Here is a 27669-nt window from a genome sequence, read left to right on the forward strand (position 1 = left end):
AGCCATTAGTGATCATTTATGTAAATGTACAAATGTAATCCAATTGCTTTTCCATTTCTTTAGATTAGCTCCACTGTCATGATGGTAGAGAAGGTATTGCCTAGAAGAAAATGTTCTGACACGGTGGTGGGTTCAGATAAAGCCAGCTGGTTTTCAATCTTTCCTGTGCCCTCAGATTCACTACTCCAGAGATTCAGTGAGAAAGTGAACTCTACCTAGGTGAGGATGACTCAAGCCTGTGGTACCAGCTATGTGTATGGGCATTGAGTACCTAGATGACTTTTAACAAATATTCTTGATCTCCACAATGGACCACCATGACCAAGACGATCAGAAAACTTACATGAGGATGGCCCATTGTGTAAATTTGCTGTAAGTTTGAGGCTAGTCAGAGTTCACGTTCTCATAGAATCTCTTAAGTGGTTGGTAGAAGATCTGGAAATGATATTATTTGGGCTGAAACTTTTTAGGGGACACATCACTTTGAACAGATTTGAATCCTGGAGATCCTGGATAAAAGCCACAAAGAGACAAATTACAACATTACTATATGAATGAGTTTTCTTATCCTTAGAACAATCCATTAATGGTATGGGCTGCTTTCCAAAGCCGTGGGCTCCAGCTAGTCTAGAAAATGACTAAATTGATATTCAGTAGTGTGCTCGAGCAGGATCTGGTAATCCTAAAAATCTCTCACATCATCCTATGATTCCAGTGCTTCTCAAGGCCATAACATTTTTCTCTAGGACTAAAGGAGCATTCTGTGCCTCTTTAAAATGCTGAGTACAAAAAAAGAAAAAAATACATGAGCAAAGCCAAACCTTCCCTTTGGGCACAACTGAGATAGGCTAAGAAAATTCCTTATTATAAAAAGGAAGAAAAAACAGATAGCAAGACAAATGGGCAATAGAAAAAAACATAAGAGAATGGTCTAGATTACTGAATGCAATTTCTCATCTTGGCTTGTTTCAAGTCTTGTGGCCCTTGTCCTAGTCCTCCCATAGTTTTGTTCTCTCCACCATTAGAAATAAAAAGCAGGAAAGTATTTAAAGTAAACAGCGTTAAGTTTATTTGAAAGTGAAAGGAAAACCATGAAAGAAAGAAGAGAGACTCCATTCGTCTGCAGAGAGAGAGAGAGAGAGAGAGAGACCCCAAAAGAAACCCCAGCATTTTCTTGGAGAGCACTTGTTAATAGTGTGGCTCTCTTCCCACGTGTCCTGCCCTTGGCTTTGCACTGATCGCATGTTAGCTTGTGCATGCCCTGTCCTTGCTCCTTTCACTGGTTAAACAGACACCCAGGGCCTTGTGGAAAGAAGCAGCATCTGAGCAGGAGCCAGAGCCACTAGGGGAAGAAGAGGCACCGATGGGAAACGTACTGTCTGCTGTGCTGTGTCTGTCACTTTGTATTTCTGTTTCACAGTCCCCCTTTTCTCTTTCACTTTTAAATATTCCCCATAGCGCTTGAAACACAGCGGTGTTCCTGATTCTGCCTGGAACTCTCACTGTACCGCAAGGGTCAATTACAGCCATTGAGCGTAAGGATTTTACTGATAGAAATTTGAAGACGAATGGACAGTGTACACAGCATTTTGTTCTTTTCGGAGTGCACACCAAGTGGTTTTCCTATAGAGAGCAATAAATGTCTTCGAAAACATAATGGCCTGTAGAGCACTTCTTTTAATCTGGACTCTATAGTCAGGGAAACAAGAAGAAAAACAAACAAGAAGCTAGTGGATAGTGGACGGAGGTCTGGAAAGTGCATGTGTGAAGAGCACTGCTTTGCTGGGAAGGGAGAGCCAGGGGCCCCCTCCTCCACTGCCCCTCCCTACGGTGCCTGCCTCCTCTAGGTAACTTGATCAAATAGTTAAAGAATGTTAGCTGGCGGGGAAGCCAAGTTGCTAACCTATTGTAGTGTCTCTGTGAGCCTCTGTTTATCATAGTGCCATGTAACCTCTTACCTTTTGTTTTGTTTCTGTTTCTATAGTGTCTATGGAAAACATTGGTGAACAAGGTAAATTATTATATGTATTGTTGTGGTATCATATTTTAAAATAGTTTGAAGAAGCAAACTATCCATTTAGATTTGGTTGGAATTAAGAAACTACTTATTTTAAGAATATGGAAATAAGATAGAGTTAATGACATCTCATTTCTTTGAGTCCCTGGACTGAATACTGTCACTTATAACAAGGACTCAACCTATCAAATGGCTGTATTTATTAAGAGGTTCTTTTAGCTGTGAAATCACAGGGCTATCAGCCATCTCAATTGGGATTCTACCCAACAAGTGAATATCTACATAATTTATGAGACCTTTGGCTCTGATAGCCTCACAGTGATTTAAGTGCTTATTGAATAATTCAAAATTTGAATGATTCTACAAATAAAAAGAGCATCATTCTTTAGAAAAGTTAAAATTTTCTATTAAGGTTTTTAAATATCAAACCTGCCATATGCTAAAATTGCATATTTCACTCAGTTATATCCTGCAGAGCTAGTGAATATTAACATATAAAGAATGAATTAATTCTGTGTGCAAAATGAATAATTTAGATTTGTGCAGTAAGTGAAGACTTTAAAACACCACACGAAATGTGCTTCTATAGATTTTCTTGAGAGAAGTGTGCAGAATGCCTTCCCCCGCAGTTGTCCAGTGTGATAAATGAAGCAAGTGAGCTCCCAGTGGGGGAGATCTCTCCTTGTCCAGATGGTCACTGTTTACATATGTTAGCATTACTTTGGGTGCCATCCGGTATCTATGGGAGCCAAACAAATAAGCAAAGAGCTTCTCACTTAGTAGCTGCTTTTGCTGCCTCCATCAGTAAGGCCAAGTTCTTAGAACCTGAACGTTTTAACATTTCTTCAGTGCTCCATTTTCCCTTTAAAATTGCAGGCATAACTCTTACCTTTATAATTTAGGAAAGGTCCCTGTTAGCCATTTAACCAAAAGATGGTCATTTTTCTAGAGATGGGAGGTTTTTGGTTTTTTTTTAATGGGTGAAGATCTAATTATGTGTCCAGGACTTAAATAAAAAATAAAACTCTCAGCTTTATGTTTATTATGCTCAAAGAATTGTACTTATTCTACTATGATGTAAGTGAGCTGTTATAATTAATTATAATAGGCAATTTAGATCAATTTTAGAACAAGCAGCTCTTTTGTGAATGCCACAGTTTTGAGTATGTATTTGCATATTATAATGATAATTTTTTTCTCATTTTAGTTATGTGTCTGATGGCTTATCACCTACTTTTTGCAATGTTTATCTGGTCATACTGGAAAACTATCTTTACATTACCAATGAATCCTTCAAAAGAAGTAAGTTAAAACAGTAACAAAGCTATCCTAAAGGTAGAAATCAATAATAATACTGATGTCTGAAGAAATGAACTTTGTTCTTTTCACAAGACATGCAAGACATGAGGAAAGTGAATTCTTTTGGGATTTTAAATAGATATTGTTTGTTAGCAAATGCTTGAATTTTCACTTGATAACTAATTTTTTACCAGATAGTTATTGCATTTGTAAAATAAATATAGTTGTTGTATTAAATATATAAATATATATAGTATATTTCCAATATATTAAGTCTGTTATATATTCCATTTCTACGTAAGGGGAAGAGCAGGTATTGGTGGGGGCAAGGGCGGGAGGAGGGGGAGGTGGCAACAATCTCTGACTCAAAAAATTGTAAGTAGGGGCTGGGGATATAGCCTAGTGGCAAGAGTGCCTGCCTCGGATACACGAGGCCCTAGGTTCGATTCCCCAGCACCACATATACAGAAAACGGCCAGAAGCGGCGCTGTGGCTCAAGTGGCAGAGTGCTAGCCTTGAGCGGGAAGAAGCCAGGGGGCCCTGAGTCCAAGGCCCAGGACTGGCCAAAAAAAAAAAAAAAAAAAAAAAAAAAAAAAAAATTGTAAGTAGAAGGATATGATTAAATTAAATTTCCATTTTTGAATAGATCATCTGAGTCTTTGATCTGGTTTAGTAGTTTGGAGCAAAGGAGTGTGCATTAAACATTGCCATACCATTGGTACTTAGCCTATTATATTTTTGTTTAATTCTTTAAATATTTTACTTTTTTTTTGCCAGTTTGGGGCTTGGACTCAGGGCCTGAGCACTGCCACTGGCTTCTTTTTGGTCAAGGCTAGCACTCTGCCACTTGAGCCACTGCTGGCTTTTTCTGTTTACGTGATGCTGAGGAATCGAACCCTGGGCTTCATGCATGCTAGGCAAGCACTCTACCAATAAGCCACATTCCCAGCCCCAATTCTTTAAACATTTTAATCCTTAAGACATTATCAAAGTTACCCTAACTTTAGTGTTGTGCATGTTCCACCAAATGTTTCCAAACAGGTTACTCATTTCTGCTATAGCCTTCAGTATGTACGTGCTTGGTGGTGTTTTGTTTTTGTTTTTCAAAATGGTTTAGAGCAATTTTACTTTGGATTTTAAAGTCATCTACAGGTACAGGATGCCCAGCCTAAAACTTTTTTAAGCAAGATCCAGTGATTGTATTGCTTTTCGTACCCAGCCTCTGAGATTAGGCTACCAGGCACTTTTGTACACTTTCACACTCAAACTTCTTGCAGCCACACACATTCATTAACATGTCCCTGCTATCAAAATAGTGTGTAAACACATGGAAACATCATTTGTTTTTAAATGAAGATTTAAGGTCCCAAACTCGCGAAGAGCAGCTGCTCAAAAGCATACCTTCAGCCTCTAAATATGGTCTTTACTTGTTTGTGCTCACTTGAAAAAGGCTCAGAAAAAGTAAGTGAATGATGTGAAATTAATAAGAAAAAGACCAGTTAACCTAGAGAAGAACTTTGTCAATTATCTTTGAAACTCATAAGCCACCTAACCAACGTATTTAGTAGTTTCGTGCTAGCAAATATGATACACTTATTAATTACTCATGGTATATTGGTTTTATACTTGGAGAACACTTATTTTTTTCTATTTACCTTAAATAAAGGGCATGGAATTTTATGGCAAGATTTATTAAATATTATGCAAATAAGAATATTATAGTTAATTTAAAATTACATTTGAACGCTGGAGATTTGTTTATTTTAGTAACAGAGCTGTCAATCATAAAATAAAGAATTTTAAGTTTATTCTGTAAGAGTAAAGATTTCGGCTAAAATATGACCTAATTTTCATTAAATTTTTTTTTGTTGTTTAATTGACACTTAGGTACTTTTTTCTTTGTCAATACTGTGGAGTACTCTGGAGTTTGTAGGCAGCCTTCCAGTTTGTACCACCTTCCAGATGTAGGCCAATTAAAAAAAGTGTTAAGTACTTCAAGATATTCATACATACAAAAGTATGTGTAATGTACAACTTCAAGAATAATAAAATGAATGCGGCTAAATAATTACTTAGCCAGGGGCTGGGAATATGGCCTAGTGGCAAGAGTGCTTGCCTCCTACACATAAAGCTCTCAGTTCGATTCCCCAGCACCACATATATGGAAAACGGCCAGAAGGGGTGCTGTGGCTCAGGTGGCAGAGTGCTAGCCTTGAGCGGGAAGAAGCCAGGGACAGTGCTCAGGCCCTGAGTCCAAGGCCCAGGCCTGGCCAAAAAAAAAATAATAATAATTACTTAGCCATTATGTACAACATATCCATCTCTCAATGTACTTCATAGTGTATTTCCTTGTATTCTGCAAGAAGTAAAAGTGTTCTGCATTTTGTGTTAATTATTCCCCTTTTAAGGATACACATGTATTCTTAAATCATAATATATATGGTTTATGTAGAGATGGAATCATTGTATATATGTTTTATGTTCTTCAAGGTGGTTTGTTGTTATTGTGTTAAACAGTTGGTTGAAATTCAGTTGTCTGCATGGCTGCAGTTCACTAATTGCTAAGTGTTAGTATATTTGGATATCCTATACCAGTTTATTTACCTGTTACCATTTGTTTTTACATTTCGAATAGTAATTCTGTGATTATTCTCGTACACATCATATAGTCCATGCTTCTTAAACTTTCTTTTTGTGTGTATGATTTATCAAGTAGGAACCCAAGCAAATATTTTATATGTTTTGAAAATTAATTGGGTCATACTGACAATATAAGACATAAAATGAATAATTTGTTTTGGTTGAACAGTAGAAGTTTCATGTCTTTATTGTTAAGTTAAAACTTAGATGAAAAAATATAGCTGATTGATTTGTTTCTACTTTCGTTCCTAATGTATGAAAATAAAAATTTCACCCATGGAGCCACATATATTAAATAGGCCATTTTATCTATTGTATAGTTAGTATTTAGATGGAGATTTACAGTCATAAGTACTTTTCATAAATATTTTCATATATTCTATTCCTTTTACATTTCACAAACACTGGAGATATACATATGGTTGTTATGCTTATACTCTTTTTCTGGATGTACAACTTAAGTGATCTGTGAGGTTTAATCGACGTGTCCAGATTTGAAACTCTGGATATGCCATACACCACTGTTAATAATTTATAATTGACTTAGCGTGTACTAGAAAAGACCAATATGATATCACTCCTTTGAAAATACTGATTAAAATTAAAATGTATTCCACAGTTCCATCTCTCCTATGCAGAGAAAGAACTGCTGGAAAGAGAGCCAAGGGGAGAAGCTCATCAGGAAGTTCTTAGGCGAGCAGCCAGAGACCTTCCTATCTACACCAGGACCATGTCTGGAGGTAAAAGCATCAACGATGAGGCTTTGGTGCAGTAGCCAACTTGATGTGCTGTTGTGACTCTTAGGAAACATATTTCATAACTTAATCTGTCACTCACTGGTGATTTGTTGGATTGCTTTACATCTTCCTTCTACAATATGTAAAACAGAGCGGAAACCTGGCACAGAGATCTCTCCTAAATCAGAACTGACTTTAGATCTATTCCTCCTACTTCGTTGTGACTCACTGATGATGAAAGAACAGCTAGAGTCTTGATAGGTAGCGGAATTCAGTTTTGAAACTTTAATTATAGACTGCTGTTTACATTAAGGGAGTGCTGTCTATAATGGAAGGAAAACTAATTTATATTATATATGTATACATACACATGTACACATATACATGTACACATATACATATATAATATATATTTGTCATAAACTTCAAACAGTACTTGTGTAAACCAATTTAGATATTTATCCATCTTTGAAATTTAAACTAATTTTTAAAACAAATACAACTAACATACTATATCACTTACTTGGAAGTGGGGCATGGTGGTGCTATACTTTTAATCCATTAAGAAGTAGCTACGGGGGATCTGCGGTTCAAGGCCAGCTGAGACTACAGAGCATGTTCCAGGTCAGACAGGTAACATAACGGGCAGCACAGCTTTAAAGCACAAGAAATGTGTGGGTAAGTCATGGTGAACCACAATCTCTTGCATGCATTGTGCATATGTGTGTATCAGTTTTATGACAATGAATTAATCTGATTTTAAATTACCTTAAAAGTATAGTCCAAAGTAAGGCCAACTTTACACTGTGGGACTTCCTATTTCTGTCTATATACAGAAAGTGAGATTGCAGGTATGCACCACCATGAAAAGCTTCCAAATAATTGATTCCCTTTTTTTTGTTTTGTTTTTTTGAGACAGAATGTCACTAAGTCTGACCTGGAACACGCTCTGTAGTCCACCTGGCTATTATTGATCACTGATAATGTAGCTAGTCCAAGTTTGAGGTGTGCCTTAAATGTAAGATCCATGACTGATTCCAAAAATTCAGTATGAGAAAGGCCATGAAAAATCACTACGGTTCTGATATTCTTTCTATTCTTTCTCCCTTACTTTAGAATCATAACCTAACCTCAAGTGTCTCACATAATTGTTGTCTTGTTTACCTTTGCTGTTCGTCTGATCAAATGCATCCGTGTGCTGCCAGTGTGATCCCTGCATCTCCCTTAGTCTGTGCTGTAGAGGAAAAGGCCAGGGCTTCCGCTGCAGGGACAGAAACACCCTGCTGCAAGAACTCCCCTACTCACTTCTGATTGGGTCTCTTGCCCCATGCAGACATGACATCTTTCCCAATGTGAGCTTCTAAGAAACTTCATTGGAAAGTTCTGAAATCTGTTTCTGCAGTTCTGTATCCTCACCTCATTAGACACGGGATGCAATTTGGCCAAAGAGGACTACCAACTTCAACCCAAATGGACCTACCTGTACCCTGTAAACCTTACTATAACGATTGGTAGTTGAACACATCTTGGAAAATTTTTCTCAAGAGGTCCCTTCTTTTGAGTAAAACTCTCCAAATTGTAGGCAAATCTTCCTGAGGGCTGTGTGTGTGTGTGTGTGTGTGTGTGTGTGTGTGTGTGTGTGTGTGTTTAAGCAGAATTGAGTATGGAAAGTCTTAGGGTTTTTTTTTAATCCAAATTTAAAGCCAGTAAGCTTTTTTAAGAATTGAAATGCAAAGAAATGACTTAAAAAAACCACTCATTTACATATTCCATCCTGCATAAAATTGAAGACTAAGGGGAGCTTTTTGTTCCTAGCGATCCGCTATTGTGACAGATGCCAGCTTATCAAACCAGATCGCTGCCATCACTGTTCCGTCTGTGATAAGTAAGTAAACTTTTTATTTCTAAAATCTCTACATGCTGGTTATCTTCAGATGTAGTATTGATTTTGTACTTTCCACATTACCACCTCTTTTTCCTAACTTTTGCCTCTCAGACAATTATTAGGAATTATAACTGGAATAGTAACTTGCTTTTAATACCACAGTGGCTTATGGCCAAAACCTTCTGTAGTTTCCTCCTTCATAACTCAATTGATCTCCAAACAGTCAGTTAATACAATACTTAATATACAATATGAACAGCATAACTTGCTTGTCTTAAGGATTGAAATTAACAGGAAAGCTTTATCCAGATTTTGTATGCAGCCATTGATATTTTATGCTTTCTTTAGCATGAGGAAATTGTATATTAATGTACTTACAGAAAGTGAATTGAAAGATCAATGCTGGTGGCTCCTGCCTATCACCCAGCTACTCAGGAGGCGGAGATCTGAGCATGGAGGTTCTGAGCCAGCATTACCAGACAAACGCAGACAAAGTGTAGCTCACGTGGTAAAGTGCCGGTCATGAGTGAAAAGGCTGAGAATGTAAAACCCTGAGTCCAAGTCCCAGTAGCAGCACAAATAGGAAATGAAAAAGAGTTGGTTTGCATCGTAAATCATGTGTAGCTTGAATTTAAAGTTCATAACTAGAGCCAGCTATGGTGTTTATTTTATTAATTAATCTGTTGTATTTATTTATTTATATTATTTTTGCTGGTCCTACAGCTTGACCTCAGGGCCTGGGCACTGTCCCTGAGTTTCTATAGCTATACTTCTGGCTTTTTGTTGTTGTTGTAGTTTATTGGAGATAAGAGTCTCAAGGACTTTCCTGCTCGGGCTGGCTTTGAACCACAATCCTCAGATCTCAGCCCTTTTAGTAGCTAGGATTGCAGGCGTGAGCCACAGGCTTCTGGCTTAGAGTGCTTATTTTAGATAAGAACTTTTGTTATTCCTGAATATTGAGCTGAATAATTTTGCAATAGTTTAATTGCCGCAAATGTTTAAAATGAGAATTTATTCTTCTGCTCTGATCTCTTTCTGAGATTAACATCTTGTATGGTATTATATTTGGGTTTTACTTTGATTTTTAGATGTATCTTGAAGATGGATCATCACTGTCCCTGGTGAGCATGCCTCTGTACTTACGTTTCTGTGAATTATTTCGTTACTTAAAATGTTTTCCCAAATGAAATATTAACTTGGTTGAACTACAAGACACCTCCTGATTTAGTTTCTAGCATTTGTTCAATTAGTCTGAAAGACCCTTTATTCAGGAAAATTGCCATGGAATAACGTTAGTACTACTATGTTAGCAATGTAGAGGTTACTGGTATGTTTACAACCAAGGTTCTTCTCTAATTGACATGGAGACATTCTAAAATACTTTGCAGAAATTTACACAAATATTTACAAATTGACTATGTATTAAAATACCCCAGGAGATGTTTGTAATATAGGAATAGATTATCTAAAACTTTAACAATTTGTTCAAAGTTAAACAACATTAAGGAGTAAAATAGCAAATACAGAGCTAGGGTTAAACAAGAGTTTCCCACATACCGCGTTGCATGCAAGTCCACACAGATGTGTTAACCCAAGTATGGTACTTGTGGGGAGTGGGGGGGATTCCACAGAGTAATTCCTTAGAAAAACGAATCCATAGTCCACTAAAATAAATACCGAGAAAGTGGCACTTGAAAGGTGTGAGGAGAGGTGAAAGGGAGGAGGGTAGAAGAATGGAGAGGAAATGGGGGAAGATGCAGTCATAATTTTCAGTGCACATCCTATGAGACAAGAAAATTGAGGAGATTAAAGAGGTGACATCAGTCAAGGTGCATTGTACTTAGAAACTGATTTTGTTGAATGGCCACTCCTTTGTACAGTGACTTAAAACAAATAAAAGTATGATTAAAAATATTTATTTTTTAATAAGCGTTTCTGCTTAGAATTCACTCGTGATTTCCAATACTTGTGAGTCATGAAATTAGATAGTTGAGTAAGGTGAGACTGGCTTTTTATTGATCATATGCATTTCAGCAGTCACTGTCCACTTGATTCCCTGATCCAAGGGACGCAGTGGTGCCCGTGTCACGGGCATTTTACAGGGCGACACACGCCTGCAAAGGGGAAGTCTCCCTCCTTGTCAGTGCGAGTGACCTCTCTCTCTCTCTCTGTGTGTGTGCGTGTGTGTGCGTGTGCGCGTGCATTCTGATCCTGAGGGCCTCATGTTCTTACTCCACTCCTTGGCTCATGAACGACACTCTACCACGTGAGCCACGCTCCCTGTCTGGCTCTTTACCGATCAATTGCAGTTCCCTCTCTTAAGCCCGCTGCTGCTCCTCCCCTCCTCTCACAGCCTCACGAGGACGCCAGTCCTTTCTCTGCCCGCGCTTGAAGTCCTCGCCCCCGGGCAAGGGCAGTGCGCTGCATCCCCTTGAGGTACGGTACCATCCGCCGAGGCGCCTGCACCGCCTTTAGACGCGTCCTGCTTGCCACCATTGCCTCCCTAGGCCGCAAGCAGCCACCATTGCCTTCCTAGGCCGCAAGCAGCGCTGTCAGCATTTGGTCCCTTTAGACGCGTCCTGCTTGCCACCATTGCCTTCCTAGGCCGCAAGCAGCGCTGTCAGCATTTGGTCCCTTTAGACGCGTCCTGCTTGCCACCATTGCCTTCCTAGGCCGCAAGCAGCGCTGTCAGCATTTGGTTCGCATTCACGAGGGAACCTGTAGAATGGCACATGGAACTGTTTCTACAAAACGGGACGTCCTTTGATTTGATTTCTCTATGAGTTCCTTCCCATGTACAAGACTCCTAAGTTGAAAAATTACTAAGCCTAACTAAAGGGTCCCCTTTACCTTTCTTGAGACAGAAAATGCAAAATTTTTCAAGTAAACATAGTTTTATTTTGAAAAAAAAATTAGAAAGCAAATATTTCCTTTCTTTGGGGCAGTCATAGATATTATTTTATCAACACTAGAGTGGGAAGATGATATTGAAGAAAGGGAAAACGATGTGCATAGTCTAGGATAGAGGGTCATAGACCAGTTCTCGATGGGCTAATTTAATCAGTGACAGAACGCTCCTCTGTCATATTCACACAAGATTATCCAGCAGAGCTGTTGCTTTCTGAAATGTAAAGGAAAAAATCCCTTGAGAGAATATCTATGAGTTGTATTTTTATTTATTGACATAGAAGTTGGAATTCTACTCTCTACTACCCACCACATGATTTAGAGTACATGCTAAGAATTTATAAATGTCTAGATTTGGAATCTAGAGCTAGATTTCAGAAATCATCTCACTGCTCATTTTACAGGGAAGGACAATGAAATTCTACTAGCTTATGTTCTTTCTTAGGGCCGTACAATGCCTCGTGTCAATTGTGCATTGTCACTCTATCCGTGTGGATCCTAGTTTGTTTCTTCAACTTCCTAATTAGTGTGCTTCGACACTTTGGTTAGCTCAATGACAGCATGCAAGAAAGATGTGAAGGACTTCATTCAATTAAGGAAACTTAAAAGATTTTAACATACTTAATTAAAATTGAACGCAGGACATAAAGTGTCGAAGAAGAATTTAATAAATTCCTTGAATCTGACTTGAGATTATTAGGTCTCTAACAAGCTCTGTGCATTTGGGCATGAAATTATTTGTATTTTTCAATATGAAATGTAGTTACATTAATCATGCTTGTTTAAGGCAATATTAGATATTATATATTGAAAACATAAATAGAGAAATTCCTTCTTAATGAAATTAATTTTTAGTATTTATCTATATAATAAAACTTTATAACTTGAAGTGCTAATAGTTTAAAAATGCTATGTTAAGTCTGAGCATATTTGATACCAAGGTTGGCAATGTATAATTCACTGAGACTGTTTCTGTTTTGTTGGCAGGGTGAACAATTGTGTTGGATTTTCAAATTATAAATTCTTCCTTCTTTTCTTGGCTTATTCTCTTCTGTACTGCCTTTTTATTGCTGCCACAGATTTACAGTATTTTATCAGATTTTGGACAGTAAGTCATTACTTTAGTGACATTTCTTTAGTTTATAAAAGTGTACAATATTGATTTTCAGACACTGGCTTTCTAGAACAGAATTAATTTATAGAGTCAGTCCTCATCATCTGCAGATTTTATTTGTTAATTCCTCTTCATAAAATTTATTTGTAACCTGCAAGTCAACACTTAGAGAGCTTTTGAGATCACGTGAAGCATGTAGAGTGGGAACGTACCTCAGTGCTTTGTGTGTACAGTCCCGGCCGAGGTAGCATGAGGCCATGTCCGTCTGTCTGTCCTCTTGTTCTGGCTTTCACACTGTAAGCATGGGTGCCTCTCACAGTCTCTTTGGTGCCACGGTTTTTGCATTTTTTTGTGATTTTTGTGTTTAAAATAAACTTCAGACATATTGCTCAAGTGCTGTCTAGGACTTCTAAACCAGACTGATGTGTCTTATGAAGAAAACACAGGTGTTAGATAAGCTCTCTTCAGATGTTAGTGTTCTGCAGTTAAGTTCCACAGTAATGAATCAACACCACATGTTGAATAAAAGACCTTTTTAAGCCCAAACTCCCACCAAACAAGGTTGTGAGTTGATCAGTTGACACTGTTCACGACAACTTCATGGAACATTAATATTATGAATAATGAGAACAATGAAAGTGGGATTTGTTCAGTATTTGAAAACAGAAGTATTTCCCCTGCATGTTTAAGACTGTTAAGATCTTCTGTAAGTAATGTCCTAGATTTTTGTTAGGTGTTCTTTGATTAGGTTTTAGGGTACCTCATTTTTATTCTGCTTTGCTTTTTTTTTTTTTTTTAATAAAGGCAACACAAAATTTAGAAATAAGCTATTTTATGACAATTAAAAAGAAGGTATTTTAAATATCCAGAGATATTTCTTATGAACTTGAAGTACTAGAAAAAACCAGCTTAGTTCTTGTCGGCGTTGCTTTTCATTTTCATTGACTTATTCCTTATTATTGCAAGAATGTCTGAAGTCCTAGATCATTCGCTTGAGGTTTGAACCACATTGAACCCCACGGAGTTCAGAAGCTGAACAATCACATTGCTCAGCACTAGGAAGACACATGGTCTCCTTTGTGCTTCAAGCCGCTTTTCAGCTTCCAGCTGCTCCAGCCCTCTGTCACTAACCATGAGCAGCAGGCTGGTTTTTGTTTGTTTTTGCCAGTCCTGGGCCTTGGACCCAGGGCCTGAGCACTGTCCCTGGCTTCTTTTTGCTCAAGGCTAGCACTCTACCACTTGAGCCACAGCGCCACTTCTGGCTTTTTCTGTATATGTGGTGCTGGGGAATCGAACCCAGGGCTTCATGTATAGGAGGCAAGCGCTCTTGCCACTAGGCCATATCCCAGCCCATGTTTGTTTGTTTTTTGATGTAGCCTCTTCCACCCCATGGATATGGTGAAGTTTAGTTTAGACGTATCATTCACTGATGGTGATCTTTTCTGTGATGCAATTAGTTCAAGTAGCTTGAAAAATTATTGTGGATGTGTTATATGTATTCTTTTTGTTGATGCTTTTGTTTGCCATAATACAAAATACCAGTTAAAATAGTAACTAAATTAAGCTTTATTTTCTGACACCATAATAAAACCATTTAAACATTTGTGAATCCTGTATGTTAATTTTTTAAGAACCTTGGAGTAAATCTAAAATTATACTTTATAGTTGCCTTTATCTTGCTTCCTATTATAAACTGTGCTACCATACTTTTCTATATGATTTGATTATGCAAAAACATAAAGTATTCAAAATTTTAATCTTTTCCACATATATTCTTATCCTAATAAATATTTACTGTAGTATGAAATGTTTATTTTACTCCCAAAGTTTTACCATGAAACCATATATCTTTTTCCATATCTACATTTAAGAAATATTTTAAGCAAAAACCCTCTTACTAATTTATATATAAAAGAGTATTTCTTTGACAAAACATTTTATTTTCTTCCTTTCTTTATAGAATGGCCTACCTGATACCCAAGCCAAGTTCCATATTATGTTTTTATTCTTTGCTGCAGCTATGTTTTCTGTCAGCTTGTCTTCTCTGTTTGGTTATCATTGTTGGCTAGTCAGCAAAAATAAATCTACATTAGGTGAGTATGTAATCAATGTAGTTGATAGAATTTTTAAAACATAAGTAGAGAATAATTGAACGCCGACGTATGGTTTTATGTAACCTGTGCTGAAATGGTAAAAAGCATTCTTTTTTCTTTCCTTTTTTGGAACTCTAGTACTAGACTTTGAACTTAGGGCTTTGACTATTTCAAGCAGGCACTCTAGAAGCAGGTACACATGAGGCAGGCCTCTAGTCCTTTTTGCTTTCTTTTACTCCCTCCATCCCTCCTTCCCTCCCTCCTTCTCCTTTCCTCCCTCCCTTCCTCCCTCCCTCCTTCTCCTTTCCTCCCTCCCTCCTTCCCCTTCCCTCCTTTCCTCCCTCCCTCCTTCCCCTTTCCTCCTTTCCTCCCTCCCTCCTTCCCCTTTCCTCCTTTCCTCCCTCCCTCCCTCCTTTCCTCCTTCCCCTTTCCTCCTTCCCTCCCTCCATCTCCCTTCCTCTTTTCCTCCCTCCCTCCTTCTCCTTCCCTCCTTCCCCTTTCCTCCTTTCCTCCCTCCCTAGTCCTCCTTTCCTCCCTCCCTCCATCTCCCTTCCTCCTTCCCTCCCTCCCTCCTTCTCCTTTCCTTCCTCCCTCCTTCTCCCTCCTTCCTTCCTTTTTTCTTTCCTCCTTTCTTTCTCTCCATTCCTCCCTCCCTTTCTTTTATCTCTCACTCTCTCCTTCTCTTCCTTTTCTCCTTCTTTTTTCCTTTCTTTCCTTCTCTCCCTCCCTCCCTTCCCCTCCTCCTTCTTTCCCTTTTCTTCTTTTCCCTCTTCCTCCTCATCCTCCTTGTACTCTAAGGTAGGAAGAGCTGCTTTTAGTCCATGGTTACAGAGGTTTCTGTCCATAGTCACTTGGCTCCAGCCATGCACCAGCCCATGCACAGCGAGACAGAACATGGAGCCTGGAGCATGTGGTGGGAGAAGTGGTTTACAAAGACAAGGGAAAATCTAGGGACGTGGTAAACCACTCTGAGGACCCCCGATTGATCGGTTTCCCTAGACAGGTCCCGTCTCCTAATAGTTCATTCAGCTGTGAGTAAACCCACGGATGCTGTTGGAACTGTCACATTCTAACCGCCCCCCAAGGGCCCATTCCAGCATCTGGCCTTAGCTATTGTCAAAGAGGGACTTCAGTTTATGGCTGGGCTGTCTTGGACCACAATTCTATTTACACTTCCCACTTAACTGGGAGGATGGAAACACACCACCCTACCCAGAGCTACATAGGTTGAAAATAGGGTGTTGAACCTTTTGTTCAGGCTTACTTTGATTCTAGATCCTCCTAATCTCTGCCTCTCCAAGTAACTAGGATGACAGGCGTGAGAAGCCATGCCCAATGGCAATGAAAATTCCTGTAAATCCTGATGATTGCAAAGGACATTATAGGCTGTTCAATTTTGTTATTAAGTCATTCATGTTCTATTTTTTTTTCTTTTGGTGTTTTGGTGTTTTGGAGTCTGGCTGTGTAGCCCAACCCTAGCCTCAAACTCATGATGCTTATGCCTTAGCTATAAGGAATATAGGCAAGAGCTACCACCCAGTCTGACTTCACGTTTACTTTTAGTGTTTTGGTGAAATCTTTTTTTTTTTTTTTTGCCAGTCCTGGGGCTTGGACTCAGGGCCTGAGCACTGTCCCTGGCTTCTGTTTGCTCAAGGCTAGCACTCTACCACTTGAGCCACAGCGCCACTTCTGGCCATTTTCTGTATATGTGGTACTGGGGAATCGAACCCAGGGTTTCATGTATACGAGGCAAGCACCCTTGCCACTAGGCCACATTCCCAGCCCTGGTGAAATCTTATTATATAAAATGCTATCCAAAAATGTTAGTATAATAAAATACCTTATAAGCAAGATACATTATATCCAATTTTATTTTGGCATTTATAATTTTATGCACAGTACATGAATTTATCTTTAGGAGGTTTATCTACTAGAAACTTTGAGATTTAACTTGTTCAAAATATAACTTAAAAGTCTCATAGAAAGCACAAAATCATAGTAATGACAGGCGATAAGGATCTCACAAATCACCATATTTTTCATATTGGCTAGTTAGAAGTTTATTTTGAAAATGATGGATAGAAATCATTATATTTTTGTTTGTTCATATTCTTAGAATAAAATCTTAGACTGCGTATGCCAATACTATTCAAGAAGAAAATAGCATTGTTAAAAGGAACATGAATGATCTTATTCTAGTCTCGCTTCTGCTCACTTGATTTCTGTGTGGCCTTGAGCAAGTCCCAGCTTTCTTGGGCCTGTTTAACTTCGCAGAGTTGGTATAACTAGATGCAAGCTATAGTTCTGAGTTGGATCTTCATTTGGACAAACTATCTCCAGAGTATACCTGTAGAATAGCTGGAAACATTTTGTTATGGGAGATAAAATTTCATTGATACTGAAAGTGGAGTTTATTGACTTAAACAGATTATAGAATATATATATAATATCCTTTCATTTTGATTTCCAAGACATAAATTCAATCATATTTATTCTTCCATCTACCCATCTACTTATCAAAAGACGAAGACAGAAGGTTTTCCCATTTCCTCATCTATAGTCTCTGTTTTCTCTAGTGTACATGTCCCATAACTCAGACCTTATGATATTTTTTAAACATCAGAGCAGATGCCCTGTGTGTCAGGCTGTTAACGAGGGCCCGAGCACTCTCAGGAGAACAGCCACTGGCTTGAAGTTTCTCACCCCATCCGGTTGTTCCTAAGGAGTAGGAATCATGAATCTTTATTCATGTGGCTGCTTCCCCACCTTTTCAGAGGCATTCAGAAGTCCAGTATTTCGACATGGAACAGATAAGAATGGATTCAGCTTGGGTTTCAGTAAAAACATGCGACAAGTTTTTGGTGATGAGAAGAAATATTGGTTCCTGCCTGTTTTTTCAAGGTACTTAGCTGTTGCATTTTTTCAGGTTTATCTAAAATAATGAAAGTAAGTCAACAAGAGAAAATTGCAGAAAAAGCGTCTTTTCCCATAGATCACTAAATCAACATACAGATTTCTATTTTTATTTTATTTTTTATTTTTGCCAGTCATGGGGCTTGAACTTGTGGCCTGAGTGCCGTCCCTGAGCCTCTCTGTGTTCAAGGCTAGCACTCTACTTCTTGAGCCACAGCGCCACTTCTGGCTTTTTCTGAGTAGTTTATTGGAGGTAAGAGTCTCACAGATTTCTTCCTGGGCTGGCTTTGAATCATGATCCTCAGATCTCAGTCTCCTGAGTAGTTAGGGTGTAATCCTAACTGGTGCCCGGCTCAGATTTCTATTTTTAAAGTATTTTTTTTCTAGTCAACTGCTCTGCCAATGTGGAAATCTTTAACTTGTTTCTGCATGTACACAGTACTGGCGCCTGTGTTTGACTCATGGGGAGCCTGTTTGCCCTCTGACATCAGCATTTTATCAGGGCTGTCGCATTGTCTTTCTTTTCTTTATGATTCTTCTCTTCTATTTTAATTACAGCCTAGGTGATGGTTGTTCATTTCCAACCTGCCTTGTTAACCAGGATCTCGAACAACCACCCACTCCTGCAGGACTGAGGTCAGCAGCTAAAAAGTAATCCTTTTTGTTTTTCTATTTTCAAAGAATGTGTTTTGTTCTCTTTGTATTTGGGTAGTATGTTCATTTGGGGGAAAATATCCAGGGCATAAAGTATTTCATTCCAGTGGTTTGAGACTTGGAGTTAAAGGAGGGAAGAGGATATGACTTCAGAATGATGGGTTTGGGTTACATTTGTAAAATTCTACACCTCGTGAGGGAGGGGAACACAGCACTCAAGAGGCTGGGGGGGGGGGGCATGAGCTGGAGCCAGCCTGGACAACATAGGCGACCTTATCTCAAAAACAACAACAAAGCAAAACAGCAAATAAGTGCTGATTTTTTAGTACATTTTAGTGGATTGAAATGTCCTATGCTTTTTTCTTTTTTGATGTAGCTATTATGAAAAATGAATGCAAGTCAATGTTAGTTCTCTCTCTAGGGCTCCAGGAAGCTGACGCAGGAGGAAACTTCCATGTGTGAATTTCACTAGGGTAACTTTCATAACGCTCAGTCTCAATAATGTCTCGGGGCCAGGCCTTTGGAGACCCAATGGACCTGAGGACACTGGTTTGCTCCTCCCTTTAGGGAGGCTTTCTAAAGGCCTCTGAGCACTCCTGGAGCCTCCCCCCCCCACCCCCCAGTTGATAAGGAAAGGAGTCTGGGAAATTCACTGTGTGGAGACTTTTCCTCGAGTTTGCAAGGTGCTTTTTTTCTAGTCAGAATTTGAAGATAGTAACAGAAATTTAATCCTGACTTTGGTACGAGTCTTTGAATCTCTTCAGTTGCACATGAATTTTCAGTGCTTCAATGGTTTTACTGTAGAACAGACTTGAGTATGTAGACGTGTATGACATGTTCTAAGCCTGTAACGACAAAGGCATAACCCGATCATTCCTTACTGGATTTCAGAGATTTTCTTGGTTACAGCGGCATCAGACCTCCACTCCTCTTGTCTAACTATAATATCCTGCTGATCTGAGAACATTTCCTATGGAGCCTGGAGTGAGCACAGAAGTTCTTTTCAAGACGGTGTTCAGGCAAAAGGACATTTTGACGTACTTCATAGAGACATTTAAAAGCATCACCCTTTCCTGGGTTATGCTCTATGAGTTTTGGGTTTTTAAACCACAAGAGCTAAATATTAATGGATTTAAAAACTACTTAAATGCTAAAAAATAAAATATATAGGATATGTTTTCTGGTTTTATAATAATAATTTGGCAGCAGTGGGGGCTGAACTCATGACTTCCTGCTTGCAACACAGGCACTCTACGACTTGAAATAAAGTCACAGTCCTTTTTGCTTTGGTTTGTTTTCAGATTGTGTCTCATGCTTTTTCCAATTTGTATTTAGGATTATAGATGTGTGTCACTTCACCTAGCCATTAAGCTTTTATACATTTTAATAGTATTTGCAGTATTTTCATTCATGTGTTTTTTTTAATACATTTTTTTGCCAGTCCATCCCCCAAATTGAACATTGGACTTACAAGACCTAGTAATGTCAGACATTTTTCAGCCTTTCTGGAAATGATGCCCAAATTTGTTGTTTCAAGGAGATAGAGAATCCTTTGTCCAAACTATTAAGGCCACTTCATAATCATGGGGCATTGTTTTCAGACTTGTTCTCCTATCATTTCCTTCATATTTTACCAACTTACAAAATTAATATTTTAATAGATTTGTTATGAAGCTTATTTCAAACCAGACTTTGTATCACTGTTATAAACAAAAAAACAAATATAGTTTTGTTTTGTTTTTGCCAGTCCTGGGGCTTGAACTCAGGGCCTGAGCACTGTCCCTGGCTTCTTTTTGCTCAAGGCTAGCAACTCTACCTCTTGAGCCACAGCGCCACCTCCGGCTTTTTCTATATATGTGGTGCTGAGGAATCGAACCCAGGGTTTCATGTATATGAGGCGAGCACTTTTGCCACTAGGGCATATTTCCAGCCCCCGAATACAGTTTATAAACAAAATACTTAAAAAATAAACTTGATAAAATACTACTGCTAAATTCTGACTAGATTCCCTTACCTACCTACTTTAGTGTCAAGCTTTGGGCCATTCTCTATGTCCAAAGTAGAACTTGTCTGGAGTTAGCGATTGTCATCCTGTTCAAATCAAGAGAATGGGGGCCCAGGCAGAGCTGTTCTCAGGAGAGTCAGTATCCTTGAAGCCCCAGTTAGCCTGCACACCACACCGCTTGAGAAATTCTCAGCAGTACCCTCAAGAGTGAACTCACAATGATTATTATTTTTCAGTCCTGAAAACAATCAATTTCCTGCAAAGCCATTAAGAGAGTCCCAGAGCCATCTCCTTACTGATTCTCAGTCTTGGATGGAAAGCAGCACAAACCCAGGAAAAGGCAAAGCTGGTAAGGGAGAGATTATTCACTTATCTTTTGATTTTTTTTTTTTGCCAGTCCTGAGGCTTTAACTCAGGGCCTGGGCACTGTCCTTAATCTTCTTTTGCTCAAGGCTAGCACACTACCACTGAGGAATCGAACCCAGGGCTTCATGCATGCCAAGCAAGCATCTACCACTAAGCCATAGTCCCAGTCCCCGTTTTGTTTTTAATAGGTGTAAGTAGTGGAAAGTCCATTGTGTTAATTACAGATTTTTTTAAACTTTGGAATCAGATCCATCACCAATAGAACTATTTTCAAATTTTCCATTTGAGGTACTTTGATGAGTATCTGTTAGCAGTATAAAATTGTTTTAAGATAGTTCTACATTGCTCTTATTCAAGGAGCCAAAGTTTTATCATTGCATGTTACAAAAGAGTTAGAAATAAATTCAAAATGCAATTATAAAAAATGAAAAGTGTGATCAGTTTAAATAGAAGATTGAAAAAATAATTGCTGAAAAGTTCTTCAATGACGTAGTTTTCTTTTATCCTGAGATCTCTATCCTATTTCAAAATCTCCAAGTGATCCCATTGTTACCCTAACTTTGCCGGTCTCTGATTTATTCTTATCTCACTTTCTTTTGATATTGTTGTTGCTTTAACTTTTTTTCTCTAGTCATAGTTTATTAGCAAAGAATATTTTTGAAGTTAGGCTTGCTTATAAATCTCATAATAATGACTACAATGCAGACGTGTGTGTGTACACGCACGCTAAATGCTACACTGGAGGCAACTGGCCCTGTAAGGATGTGTATGTGTGTTTTTCCACCGACAGTCATAGTATACACAAAGCACCTTTACAAGTGTTCTGGGGATTTTTTTCACAGATGAATAAAGAAGTCTACATATTTGTCAAAAACAATAATATATGTTAATTTGTGTTTTTCTTTTTTCTTTTTTTTTTGAGGTATGAGTAACCCTGCATTAACCATGGAGAATGAGACTTAATTCTTCAGGCAAAATAAGTTCTTACTGTCTAAAAGTAAGCTAACCTCTTTATTGTTATCTTTTATATTTTTAACTTTTTGTAGGACTACTAGTTTCCATTTACTAGTTTTTACATTTACTTTTTAGTGGCTCTATTTACAAGACATTTGTTTGACCTACGGAATTGCATTAATCATACGGGGGGCTCTGGGTACAAATCCAGCTTACCCAACCTTCCCTGTCATATAATACAAATATCAATGTTTTTATGCACATGTTTATTTCCTTAAATTCCCTTGTCAAATCTTGCTGTTCCTAACTCGTAGGTTCAGAAAAATGCACCAACATGACAGCCTGCTACTTGGATTGTGGTATTAAACCAGCAACATGCCTAGGCTTTATAGAAAGGCCTCACTGTAGACTCACTAGAGTCTATATGAAAACAAACCGATAAGCTCATAATGTGTTTATAAGCACTGTTTGAGAAGCATTGGTATAGAAATTTTTACTGAGGAACACACCTACTGATTCTTGATCCATAGAAAACAATTTGAACACGAGACCTATGTTATTGCAACAAATAGTACATTGCTTATCTATTTTTTAAAATGGTTAACACAGTAGTTTCATGTTTTCTGTTTCATTTAAAGGTACTAATGATACTGAAGGATGGAAGAGGCTTCTCACAGGAAGGCGCCATCTGTCACTTGTGCTTGTATTATCCCTTTGCCTAGATATGTAGATTTTTTGCTTGCTTGTATTTTTGTTTCTTCCAAGAGCTTTGTGCTTGCAAGCACTGTACAACTGAGCTACATAAAGCATAACATGTTTTGAACCAATATATAAATTGTTACAACTAATGAATTCCTGTTATGTATTAAAGGTAGTTATGATTTATTTATCAAAGGGGAAATATCTATGAAAACCTGGGAATAAATTCATAGGTCATTTTTCACCAGTTTAATCCGATAAAAATCCCTTTAGTTATTTGAGTTTTCTGATTCAGAAAGTTTGGACTACAGTCCAAAAATTTGTAAGACTTCAAGTTACATTATAATTTTAAGCTTTGTGAGACCTATTTACTACCTTTAAGTAGAAGGTAAAAAATCAGATTTAATTTATGGTTTTTCCCTCTACATGAATCTAAGCCTCAGAATAAGAGAGCTCTAGTAAAGTGAAGATGGACATACATTTTTGCCAGATGTTAATTCAAATTCTAATATTTTCTCCTTTCTGGAAAGTAAGCATTGAAACTTGAGCTCACTACTCAAAGCAATTATATAGAAAATTGTTCTCAAAACTAATCATGTTTTGACAAAATAATTCTATTATATCAGAAACATTTTCAGCTCTTCTAATCTTAAATTGGGGGGGAGCAAGAAATCTGTGGCAACAGTTATGAAGATTGAATCATGGTATTCTTGAGTTTGACTTTTATAAAACCTCTCCTTCAGGTTATTTCTTCTATTGAATAGTAGATGTATTTAATTGTTGAGAATTCCTTAGAGATCAATGGATCATTTCTCCAGTGATGTCTGTACTATTTCTCTGTCTTCCAAAAATATAACAAAATGATTAAATTATATAAATCATTAAACAAAAACCATACACTTTGGAAATTTAGTTCAACATGAACAAAATGGTGCACTATGTGGAAATTTAGTTTAAGATAAGCTAAGGTGATGTGTCTCTTGATGCCAAAATGTTTGGCTTCAGTAAACATATTCAGAAGTTCCTGTGCCTTGTATGCACTATTAAAAAAAAAAAGAAAGAAAAACCTCTCACTTAAAAAAAAAAACACCACCACTTGAATGGAACTTAAGTTTTGTAAATGTTAATGAGAGAATAACATATAAGATATATAATTTCTTTGGTAGTGATTTTGAGAATTTGAAGCAAATCATGTATTAAAAACAGCTAAGGAATTGGTGTAAATATGTTCAACACACCATAAAGTAGGTCAGAAGGTAATAGAGTACAAGATCCATGCAATTACTAAGTCTTACTTAAAAAAATATATAGTTTTATATTAAATGTGTTTCTGGTAGAACCAATGCCGAGCCCATTTTACAGCTCTTTTCAGTGCAATTCTTTAAACACTAGAATGGCCATTATTTTTTATCTTTTTTTTTTTTTTCCTATTCAAGTGTTTGATCTGACAATCTGCTTTAAGAAATCACAGAAGACATAATAGTTTCACTTTTATCTTGAATCAGTTGTTGAGGACTCGTCATTACCTGAAGTGCCAGACTGGACCCTCTCGCTCTTGCTATTAGTGTCCTGAGGGGCCACAGCCACATGAAAGATGAAGAATTACGTGCGGCCACATGTTTGGGGAAGCACAGGAATGCTACAGCTGTTTTCTTTGACATTCTGTTAAGTATTTCTTGTCCAAAGGAAGCTAGGGAGAAAAGGAGGGACTTTTATCTTTTATCCTGCTAGAATACTGTTAACTCTTCCTCCAAGTCTTTGGGGTACTTACATAATTCAATATACATTAGACCTGGAAAAGTTTTTTTTTTAAATAAACTGTTTTTCCATTAACTTCTAGTGGTTCCTTTTCTGTTTTTAATTTAGCAAATTGCCTTTTAAAGGGTCTTTCATTCTTTTTTTCTACAGATTTTTTTTTTTTTTTTTGCCAGTCCTGGGCCTTGGACTCAGGGCCTGAGCACTGTCCCTGGCTTCTTTTTGCTCAAGGCTAGCACTCTGCCACTTGAGCCACAGCGCCACTTCTGGCCATTTTCTGTATATGTGGGTGCTGGGGAATTGAACCCAGGGCCTCATGTATATGAGGCAGGCACTCTTGCCACTAGGCCATAAATGTATCCAATGCCTAACGTATGAAAATGTAACCTCTCTGTACATCAGTTTGATAATAAAAATTTGATAAATAAATAAATAAAAAATAAATAAAGGGTCTTTCATCTAGTTTTGTTCTTAATTGCAGGAGGTGATTGAATTTGGGGGTGATTATCTCATGCACTATTGCACTACATAAGTATATCTATATTTCATACTTTACCCTGACAACATTTTAAGAATTTTTATTTAAGAGACGAATGGCTTAAACCAAACCTGAAAACACACTCCACTGGTTCGACGCTCCTTTAAAATGTTAGGTTGGATTTTCCTCACTTGACATTTTTCATTTTAAAATGCTGAGGCAGATGTTTCATTTGCATTCGCTAATGGTTTATCACAGAGTGGGAGATTATTTCTTCCGTGATCAAGAGCACTTGAGTATGATGAAGGATAAAAGTTCATACTCATGAATTTGCTCCTCACCTTCCCTTTTCATTAGCTGTCCGTCTCCAACTTTGTCTGCACTAACAGCGCAATTCTTTTAAAGATAAGCTTTTTTCTGAGAGCTTGTAGTCACACAGTGCATCTCTATGGAGCTAAGAGATAAGAAGATTGCATTACTTGTTGTTCTCAGTTCTGAGAATTAAAAATAGACTGTAAGGATGTGATTTGGATAGTGCTTCTCCACAAATTTAGCTTTCTATATTTTGTTTTTCCTTTGTAAAATAATAAGTATTTCTTTGGGTCCATTTTGAATTTAAAATAACTTTAAAAAGAATAAAAGACTGTATCAATATATATGTATTGTTAATAAGGCATATGTTTCACCAAAAACTACCTTCACTTAGGTAATAAAAGGTTTCTAAAACTCAGCAGGAACCACAGGATTTTTCTTAAGAAAATAAGATAACTTGCTGGGCAGATTTTCAAGTTATGTAACTTGGTATATATTTTCCAAGTATACACTTAGAAAATTGTGAGACATTGTGAGCTTTTCCAGATCCATAAACAAATCGCAATTTACACTGTAAATCACAATGGTTTTCTTGGGACCTTCTTACTCACCTACCCAGACTGCTTATTCTAATGATGATTTTGTCCAGACTGATGTATTTTAAAATGGATTTTTCACAGAACATGTCTCTAGGTAAGATCTTTCTCTGGAACTTTGTTAACTAAATAGAAAAACATCTAGTTTAATTCCCAACTTTTAGAAGCCTGTCATGCTTTCCTTCCTCATATTCAAACCCTTTAGCAGGCATCTCCTCTTCCATATAGAAGACAGAGAGATTTACTTGAGGTATTTATCACATTTAGAAACAACCACTAATGTTTATTTTGGCCTTCTCTTGATTCACTCTATTTTATTGAAAATTTAGCAATTGGATTCCATATACCATTATCACTGATTAAGTAGATACTATCATTATAGTTAATAAACTGTGCCTCACAGGATTTCCTTTAGAACTTATGGATACTGTTACAGAACACAGTGAAGTATGCAAACTGTACACTTTCCATTCTCTCATCAATGATATACCTATTATTCTTTTATAGTGTGACCTGGCCAGTAAACACAAGAAGTGAATTCAGGTCATCTCAAAGGAATGCCTGTAGACATGTGGACATAGAAATCTTTCGCAGAAGTTTTCAGTTTTGCAGGAGGATCTGACACGAGTGTTTCTTCCTTTCTTAAAGTACCCTGAAAATGTCACAGAATAGGTGATTAATAGAATGCAAGCAAATATGATCATCTGGGCGATGTTAATACAAATTGCTTGCAACCCTTTCCACAGAACAGTGAGAGCAGAAACAAAACTGGCAACAAGTGTTCAGAGATCTCTGATGTCCTTGTCCACAGCCAGCAATCAGTATTCCTGTATAACAAATCCAAGGAAATGTGTGTCTGTCTTCTAGTTGGTTTATTTCTACTAGTATCAGACTTGGCTAAGTGATTTTAAGTTTTGCATTGTGCGACACGGAGCTCTCCAGTGCTCACAAAGGGCACTCGTGAAGACAAACTCATCCACGAACGCTGCAGTGTGAAGAAGCCTCACTAGTACAGAGCTCAGTCTTGACCTGGATTTATTAACTCTTAGCTGACAGATAAAGGGTGCTTCTTCAAATTGAGGGGGAAAACATAATACACCTAGGTGCAGAATTGCTGATGCTGAATTAAAGAGCTGATACCAACCACCAATATCTTGTTTTGCTTTTTAATTTTTTTCTTTAAATTTGTCTTTCAAAACAAGGCTGTTAACAGAGTTCAGACGATTTGTTTTTTGTCAGTGTGTATGGGTCTCTTAAAATATACCTTTAAGATGTTAGCCGAATACATTTATTGTGTGAAAGTTGAATATTTAGAATAAAAGCCTTAAACACTGATTTTGGAATATGTAAATACGTTAAAATGCTTTAAAAATATCCTTTAGATAAGAGGCATCAGCAGGGGCTGGGAATATGACCTAGTGGCAAGAGTGCTTGCCTCGTATACATGAAGCCCTGGGTTCAATTCCTCAGCACCACATATATAGAAAAGGCCAGAAGTGGCGCTGTGGCTCAAGTGGCAGAGTGCTAGCCTTGAGCAAAAAGAAGCCAGGGACAGTGCTCAGGCCCTGAGACCAAGGCCCAGGACTGGCAAAAAAAAGAAGGCATCAGCATCATTTTTTTTTTTTTAAGCCAAGTACTTTGCATTAAGATGACAGGAAAAATATCTGGGGGCATCTCAGGATTATTCTGAAGGGAAAAGAAAATATCCATGCCTCAACATTCCTAAAAGCACACCATTCCTATAGGCCCCAGTCTCACTCTTACTAGATTTAACAGGCTGGTGAGCCCAGATGAATGACTCAGAAACTGAACATATTCAAAACTGAGAACTAGGGATTACTATTATGTTCCTGTAGGTCACTTTTAGGACAGAAACCAAAACGTTAGGAAAATCAACAATGGTGGCTACTATAAAGACAAGCTAATTCTAATTTCCAAAAGACAAAAATGAAACTTGCTTAATTATGTAAATTATACCAAATGTATTTATTACTTTGTAAGTCTTAGAATAAGTGCAGTTATAGAAAAGAGAAACATAATTTCCTTTTCTGTTGTGAGGTATTAAGATTATATTTAAGGTCTATATACTAGGCAAATGCTCGACTGTTCTGTTCCTATCCCATGGTATTTTTAAAATAAGAGTCTATGTAGCCCAGGTTGGCCATGAACTTGAGATCCTACTGCTTCTACCGCCTAGGTGCTGGCAAGTTATATGTAAAGTAATTCATTATCTATCTGAGTTCTC

At 37.7% G+C, this 27669-nt stretch overlaps 1 protein-coding gene across 3 annotated transcripts in view; it reads left to right on the forward strand.

Moving 5' to 3' along the window:
• Zdhhc2 (zinc finger DHHC-type palmitoyltransferase 2) overlaps positions 1-25951 on the forward strand; it is a 48327-nt gene extending 22376 nt beyond the window's left edge. For 2 of the 3 annotated variants that reach the window (XM_048330805.1, XM_048330807.1), the window contains exons 2-13: positions 1985-2011; positions 3225-3319; positions 6576-6696; positions 8509-8578; positions 9667-9699; positions 12473-12593; positions 14560-14692; positions 17467-17593; positions 18164-18256; positions 20501-20613; positions 21553-21627; positions 22223-24116. In XM_048330805.1, the coding sequence (XP_048186762.1) occupies positions 1985-2011; positions 3225-3319; positions 6576-6696; positions 8509-8578; positions 9667-9699; positions 12473-12593; positions 14560-14692; positions 17467-17593; positions 18164-18256; positions 20501-20613; positions 21553-21593 (974 nt within the window). In that variant the 3' untranslated portion in view covers positions 21594-21627; positions 22223-24116. Of the gene's footprint in view, positions 1-1984; positions 2012-3224; positions 3320-6575; positions 6697-8508; positions 8579-9666; positions 9700-12472; positions 12594-14559; positions 14693-17466; positions 17594-18163; positions 18257-20500; positions 20614-21552; positions 21628-22222; positions 24117-25931 lie in introns of those variants that run through there. The other variant, XM_048330806.1, reaches the window with a different exon arrangement.
• Positions 25952-27669: the final 1718 nt, after the last annotated feature.

This window comes from Perognathus longimembris, chromosome 21 (genome assembly GCF_023159225.1).
Source record: "Perognathus longimembris pacificus isolate PPM17 chromosome 21, ASM2315922v1, whole genome shotgun sequence".
NCBI lineage: Eukaryota > Metazoa > Chordata > Mammalia > Rodentia > Heteromyidae > Perognathus > Perognathus longimembris.